General features: G+C 34.7%; 1 protein-coding gene across 8 annotated transcripts in view; it reads right to left on the reverse strand.

The window, feature by feature from the left end:
* LOC106471056 (D-amino-acid oxidase-like) overlaps window positions 1-8398 on the reverse strand; it is a 33738-nt gene that overhangs the window by 22960 nt on the left and 2380 nt on the right. For 3 of the 8 annotated variants that reach the window (XM_013931642.2, XM_013931644.2, XM_022399674.1), the window contains exons 2-3: window positions 5713-5924; window positions 3733-3844 (exon numbers count right to left, since the gene is read on the reverse strand). In XM_013931642.2, coding sequence (XP_013787096.1) covers window positions 3733-3844; window positions 5713-5906 — 306 coding nt within the window. In that variant the 5' untranslated portion in view covers window positions 5907-5924. The other 5 variants (XM_013931643.2, XM_022399675.1, XM_022399676.1 and 2 more) reach the window with 5 other exon arrangements.

The raw sequence follows: 8398 nt of genomic DNA on the forward strand, positions 1-8398 counted from the left end.
TGGATTACTATCAGCTGCAATAATGAAAAAGAGTAATAACTGGAAGCCTTAATTTCAATAAGTTCATTATTTTTGTGGTAAGTGATTGAACCAATAAGCAGTGGACCTATAAGGGATGGAATAACACGTTCCCACCCTCCACGATTCTCCCAACCATGGGTGAAATGGTGTGATGGTGACATGACATCACTGGGTGGACATCTTCCTTGATGAAGTCAATGGCCAGGACAGAAGGGCTCCTAGAGTAGCTCAACAGCCACATGTTCAATACCAGGACGTGTCACACTGTATGTGGATTTCAGCTACAGTCAACCAACCAGGAGAGGAGATAGGCACCACCAGATTACAACGTGATGACATTTGAGAAACTGAAGGGCCCTGATGTGGCAGAAGCCTTCCAAGCAATGACTGGTGGGAAGTTTGCACCTCTTTCAATCCTGGGTGATGAAAACACAGACCTAGATTCAATGATCACCACCTTCAACACAACAGTGACTGACACAGCCAACAAGATCCTTGGGAGGTACCGTCGGACTAAGAAACCCTGGGTTACACTAGATATGCTGGACCTATGTGACAAAAGAAGAGAGCTGAAAAAGATAAAAGGCAATCCTGAAGGAGTAAAAAAATACAGAGAAGTCAAGAATAAAATTCAAAAAAGGCATGAAGAAGACAAAGGAGAAATGGAAGAAAACTTGAATAAGAACAACAGTAAAAAAACATACCAACATGTAAGAGACCTAACAACCATAAAACAAGGGTGAGCCACTACCATCCAAGATAAATCAGGAAAATGACTCATAAAAGAACAAGAGATCTTCCATCGGTGGACAGAATACTGCTCAAAACTATACAACCACAAGACCAACAGAGACTCAACAGTACTACACTGCCCTTAGATAACTGAATAGGACAACTATCCTATACTTCAGGAAGCAGTAGAAAATAAGACCACTGAAGAAAGGGAAGTCAGCTAGAGTTGACAACATACCAGCAGAACTGGTTCAGGCCGGGGGAGAAGCCTTGTTCATCACCCTCACAGCAATCTGCAATAATATTAGGCAGACAGGAAAATGGCCAACCCCTTGAACACAGTCTATGGTCATCTTGCTTCCCGAGAAAGGCAACCTACAGCTGTGCCAAAACTATTGAATAATCAGCCTCATCAGTCACCTGAGTAAAGTTATGTTAAAGATCATATTAAACAGACTCAAGCCCCAAGTGGAAAAGATCATTGCTGAGGAACAGGGAGGGTTTCGAGCAGGACAAAGCACCATAGAACAGATCTTCAATCTCAGGATCCTTTGTGAGAAACGTCTCCAACATCGACAAGACCTTTATCATGTTTTCACAGTCTTCAAGAAGGCCTTTGAGATGGTAGGGCATGCAGCCTTATGGGCAATCATAAGAAAGTACAACATCAGCACCAATCTTTATAACAAGTCCATGTGTGCAGTCCTCATAATGGCAGCTTAGTGGACTGGTTTCAAACAACTGTTGGAGTTCAACAAGGATGCCTACTCTCATCCATCCTCTTTAACATCTTTGGTGGTAGTGTCCAGGGTCACTGACGAGGAGTGGAATTCTCCAAGACTAGTCTGGCTCATAGACACACCCCGAATGAAAGAATAGACCACGAAATTCATGAAAAAAAAATGTATGGGTAGGTTAATTAAACAATGAGCAAAAAACACATCTTATGTAGGACTGCCAGTCGTGAAGTGATTAATTATGATGTGCAAGATCAGAGATGCCACTAGTTATGATATTTGATATTGTCCTTGATATTTATTGAGAAGTGGTTTAATTTTGGAACATTGTGTTATTCTTAGGTGAATTGGGCTTTTTTTCTTCTTCTGGTTCTTTTTCTAATTTCTTTGACATTTATTAAAATTAATAACACTACTGGGATTTATGTTGTATTGTTTATTAATGTTTCTACCTAGGTCTAGCCAGGCAAAGTTTAGAAATTATTTGGTGAAAGTGATAAAATTTGTATTTTAGTTATTTAAAAGTTTTATTTTGGATTTCTGTTATTATATTTTAAAGACCACCGATAATACGGCATTTTTGTGCTTGAATATCTATATCGTATTGCACTAAAATTAATGCGATTAAAAACACTCAAGCCATATTTGGTCAGGATTGGCTAGCTTTACAAAAACTAGCAGAAGCACTACGTGGCAAACTGGGAAAACAAACCTACATCACACAAGGTAAACAAAAATCATGACAGCAGATGAAGAGAAAGATGGTGGTCATCTGATCTTCCTTGGTATGGAATTGTTTCAATAGTTATATATTACAATCTCATAAACGACTGGTTTACACTGCTAATGTCATGAAAATGAGATGAAATTTACAGCCATCAGTATGATCACATGGGTGACAATATAGTAAACCTATGAGTAAATTCTAGCCAATACTTGTGTCTTCAAGTGATGGATGTAGATCTAGATGTAGATCTAATATAAGCTGATGGACTCCCGATACTGTATTCTGCACATGCTCAATTTTGTATGCATATGACTAAGTATACATTAGGACTGGAAAAGCAAACATAGCTGGGGTCATATTTCGATAATCAATATTGTAGATCTAGCATTTCTTTATGTTGCACCTTGACATCTCCAATGAAATTTCATAAAAAAGTGTTATAAATATGAAAAATAAATAAAACAGACACTTGTTTGTCCATACCCCTTTTTTTGGTAAATAATAGCTGAAAGTGAAATGTCATCAACTTTGTTTTTGTTTTAGTAGATCTACTGGTGTGTTTATAAAACCTGAATGATCACTGACAATTCTATTTGCACTTAAAACATTTGCTAAAACTTGGGTTTACCCTGTATGCCTCTCGTTTATGAAGTACTGATCGAACACAACTATCATCTCTGTTATAAGTCTGTGAGCAAGAGTGTGATGTGCCATTGTCTTGAGCCTGGCTGATGCTTGCTGTGCTTGATGGATCTCCCTCAAACTTTGGATACACACTGGGCACTGTATTATTTTTTAGCACCACTTATTTTGCAAATCCCATATCAAATTGCAGTTTATTTTATAAGCCTGATTCCAAAAAAAGTGTTCACTACATACATGGCAGATTTTGGTCTGATTCCATTTATCACAAGATTTTGATATGAACTTTGTACAGGCCATGTGCCATTTTCTGTCTGACTTAGGTGGAAACTCATGCAGAGATATCTCCTTTTCCTTGGAAATATTTCCACATCCATACACAACACAGTGAAAAACCATAGTTGTTTACATTCTGGAACAACATACTCATGAATGATTGTATTCAAAACGTCTGTCAAATGGAATTTGTCCAGAGAAAAAATTGTTTTCACATAAACAAACCAACAGTTTTTCCCATACACAAAATGATGCACAGAGAGGAAACGAACCACAACTGGCCATTTCTTACCTTGAATGACATCACTCGCTTCTGACCCAATTTTTCAACCAACCGCTTCCAAAGGCTGGCTGTTGCACTAGCTTTGGGAGCTTGCAGGGCCGGGTCAGGTGCAAATTATAAAAAAATGACTTGGCCATAATTTTTAACTTGTAGTTCTACAGCACTTAAATATAAATACAAACATAATGTGTTTTTAACTGTCCAACATCTTTAATTTTTTTTGTAGCAACATTTTGTTTAGTCTGTTACAAATATAATGAAAAATTACACAAAAACGTTTTAAGTTAATTATGCTATATTAGATAATGACATACCATGAAATGTTCAGACAAGATATAACCAGAAACTAGTCCTATACCATTAGTGCTTGAATCTGGTGACTGCAAAAGGTTTAACAAGTAAGAGAAAGTCTCCTGACACCAAAGTCTGAAAAAGAGTAAAATTGTTATAATATCTATAAATATCATGCTTGTTTGAAAAGACTGAGCTAGAATACAAAAACTATCACTATTTCTTTCGTATGAATGTTTGTCATGTATCCAGCACCATCATCAACTACAGGAAAGCTATTTGAAAATTAAAGCCTCTAAACATTTATTACTTTATGTCCACAACTTTAGGAGTTTTAAGTCTGTGTGAATCTCACATGGCATACATGCAGAAACAATACCTGGGCTAAGAATCAAATCACACATCACAAAGTCATATGGGAATACACTGGTACATAAAATAAACCCACAATATCTGAGACAAAGTCAATATTGTCAGTAATTACTCCAATACTTTTAAAAAATCACACAAATGCATTTCACATAAAATAGCTGTATACTCTACTGACATTATAACAAATCACATACTTGGATATCCTTCTGTTGCTAAAACAAGTTTATTGCTCTCTCAAAATATAGGAAGAATTTCATTGATGAACTAAAATGCCTTCAAACTCTATGTTACCAATTTTTCTACTTCATGTAACCTAATTGAACACAATCAAAACAGTAATATTATTAAACCCTACTAACATACAAAGCAATTTTGCTCACTTCACATAATATCGAGATAGGTCCAGTTCAAGTCATCCATATGACTAATGACTGTCAAGTTCTAGTCATCTGCGTGACTAACAAGTGTCAAGTTCTGTTCATCTGCGTGACTAACAAGTGTCAAGTTCAGTTCATCTGCGTGACTAACCAGTGTCAAGTTCTGTTCATCTGCGTGACTAACAAGTGTCAAGTTCAGTTCATCTGCGTGACTAACAAGTGTCAAGTTCAGTTCATCTGCGTGACTAACAAGTGTCAAGTTCTGTCCATCTGCATGACTAACAAGTGTCAAGTTCTGTTCATCTGCGTGACTAACAAGTGTCAAGTTCTGTTCATCTGCGTGACTAACAAGTGTCAAGTTCTGTTCATCTGCGTGACTAACAAGTGTCAAGTTATATTCATCTGTGTGACAAATGAGCATTGAGTTTTATATATCAATGAAACTAATGAGTGTTGTAAAGAACAGTGTTCACATTAAATACTTACTGACCAATTTTTCATTTTGGTGAGAATAAAATACTTTCTGCTTGCAACTGTAGTTAATGGAATAAACAATGCTGAAGTGAATTTATGGTTCAGATTTGACTCCTGAAAACCAGTATCTAGATTATCACTAGCTACTGACAGAAAATAAGCAGTACCCAAAATCATTGAGCACTAAGTGTTTGTACAGAGGTTCCTCCCCTGTTCCCCAAAAAAAGATTAAAAGGTTACACCCTGTGCAATAAAGAATCAGTATACTAGTTGTGAAAGTAAAAGATTAAAAAAAATTAATAAGAGTATTCAACATGGAAATAAAAAAGTGAAAATTACACATAAGCTAGAATTAACTAAAAAATAAACAAAAACCTTTCAAATTTGAAATGCTATATAAAAATATATCCAGTGTTTTATTTCTGTTCTCTTTTTGAAGTTTGAAAAAAACAAATTCTACATTAATGCAGTTTCAGATCTTTTTAAATATCAAATAACAAGTCTAATTTCCACTACTAGAGCTCCTGGTCACAAGTTAACCTCTTTTCATGAATATTTAACATTATCTAAGCAACATATTTTAATCTTTACTTGTCAAACAAATGAGCAAGTTTCTATACATAAGTAGCACCCTTTACAGTGATTTAGAATTAAAATTGTACCAACAAAATGAGCATGGACAAATGTGTCATCTATTTTCAGAAGTCGTTTAACTTAAGAGAAAGTCAGAATTATATTGCACATGCATTTTTTATGACTAATAGTTATATATACACTTACTCAATTTTTTCTGGTGAACACCCTTCTAGAAGGTAGGGATTCCAGAACCCTGCTGCACCATCCCCTGTGGTATTTGGACTGAATTTGTCAGAAATTATTGTAGCTTCTATACCTGGTACTGTTTCAATGGCTCTCACTGCTGTTGTAACCCCAATAATTCCTGCTCCAACTATGGCTACTTGTTTCCTTTCCATTTCAAGCAAATTAACTTTCTAAGTAAACAAAATAAATATACTATATATATATATATATATACACACACAAGGTGTATTTATACATATACACATTTATATTATTGTTCAGCTAAAAACCATACCAGAAGAAGACAGACCAATATTCTGATAAAACATGTAGCATGTTCACTCCAAAATAAATCGCTTCATTATGCTTATCAATTGTTGTTTGCCAACTCTTTTCGTTATGATCAGGTTTATTTATTACAATTTAGCATAGTTGTTAAAACTTACAAGAAAACAAAGTAAACTTATACAGCTGCATTTTCTATTTTATTCCTCTTTGGCTTTTATTGTTTCAATTTTAACAGTGTTGATATATTAGTATTACCAAATGCATTAAAATGGTTCTTTTCCTTAATTTACACAATTCAATATCCCTCAGTCAAACTAGCCAAACTGTAATCTGCCCTTTGGTTGTCAGCATCTGTTCTTGGGTCTGCAAAAAAAACCTTTAATCGAAGTGTTTATAAACCTCAAAATTTTATACAAATGCAAGAAAAAACAAAGAAGATTAGAATAAAATATTTGGATATAGGATTTTACTCTATAACTAGTATTATAACATAACATACCATCAAATAACAAGTAGCCTTTTGGTCTATTTAAGCTGTTATATCCACTAAATTAAACAAAACTAAAAACGCCAGCCCTTATCGTTGAAATATTTACCAAGCTTCCCTTAAACTCTTTTAAATTAACTGCATCCACCACATCTGAAGGAAACCCGCTAAAGAGTACAACCACACTGCTTGTGTTACTGATAGAAAAATAAAGCTGTCTTAACCAGAGATGACTTCTTCTCTGCCCAAATGTATATTTTTGTCCCCGAGTCTTTTCATTCTCACTATTAAATATAAAAAATGATGATGCATCAACACTATTCTCTTAATCTTAAACAGCTGTAGAATTGTAATAAGTAATAAATCACAGTCACAAAACTGTTACAAGAGCGCACTTGCCTTCCTCCGCCGTGCAAATTGACCTTGCCCCCCGTGTACCAGGCTACAACTTTCACACCAACGAACATCGCATTATTATCTAATAATCTATGTATATGAAAACTACGTAATATAAACTGTAACGTAAAAATAAACTTATTACTTTTACGCAATTTGTTTAATAGTATTTTGGGTACTTGTTTTTATACTACTGCTATAAGTGCAACTATAAACTTCCGTGTTAAAAAAATCAAAAGTTTACCTTAATATCGTCAAATCATCAATTTATTCCTCGCACAGCGTTTCGCTATTCAAAAGCGTATTTTATTATAGCAAAGCATGTGATTTCACTGATCGATTAACTACCATAAGAGGGCACTTAAGTATTTGTTGTTGTTGTTTTCTGAAAAGCTTATATTGGATTTTTCGTTTATTGTGATATACGCAGAAGGCTACTCAATCGAAGCCCGATTTTCCAGAGTCATAACAATTTTTGAACAAAAAAAAAAAGTTTATATCAATAATAAAAGCAGAAATCATATAAAAATCATTATAAATTTGTGAGGTAACAATTTCTGTTATTTATTTCAATTATGTTTTGTTTATCGTTTACTAGCTGAATTACCCAGAAATGCAGGGTGAAATTTAGATTTGAAATGTATAGTTCAGTATTTTTTTCAGCAAATTATTCAGTAAGTAAACAAACGCGTGATGCGAGAAATAAAAAGCATTTAATCAAACAAAGCTTTATTTGAAATTAGATCGTGTTTGAGCTTGTCTTGTTCTTTGAGACTGAAGTCGTACATCATGTTGCTCCTCTGTTTCTTGCTCTCTGTAAGTTATTTGTCTTAATTTTTGTGTTTAAAGTCTGGTTTGACGTTGTTTAGAAGTTTCTTGTTGTCTATATCGAACTTGCCTTGATGATTCTGACTGAACTTTGGCTTTGTGCTGTTTAACAGTTTCTTGCTGTCTTTGAGTAGCCTGCCTTTCAGCTTGAGCTCGAAGTCTAACTTTACGTTGTTTCAAAGTCTCTTCCTGTATTTGAGCAGCCTGTCTTGAAGCTTGTGTTTGAATTCTTTGATTGCGTTCTTCTTCTGTTTCAGCTGCTCTTTGTGCTTGCATTCTTTTAGTAGCAGAAGACTTTCCATAGAAAGGGCGTTTCTTGGGTGGTATAATCACCTGTATCGCTAAACAATAATTTGCAATTCACAAAGTTACTAAATCACTTATGAAACCACTTAGCATTATTTAAAGAAAACTGTTTTTGTAAATACTGAATTGACAGCAAGGTGATCTGAGTGTCTCCCGCCATAACGCTTTCTATGTGCAAAACGTGCTTATGTTTGTATGCTTATTACAAAAAAATGGCGCAATAATCATTAACTGTCAATTTCGTCATTAAAATAAGTACATCAAGTACAACATAAACAGCACCATTTAATTTCTTGTAAAAACTGGCTATTATGAATTCATTTTAAAATTGGTAAGTCCAACCGTTTGGTTTCCTATAGT

Source organism: Limulus polyphemus, unplaced genomic scaffold (assembly GCF_000517525.1).
Source record: "Limulus polyphemus unplaced genomic scaffold, Limulus_polyphemus-2.1.2 Scaffold4375, whole genome shotgun sequence".
NCBI lineage: Eukaryota > Metazoa > Arthropoda > Merostomata > Xiphosura > Limulidae > Limulus > Limulus polyphemus.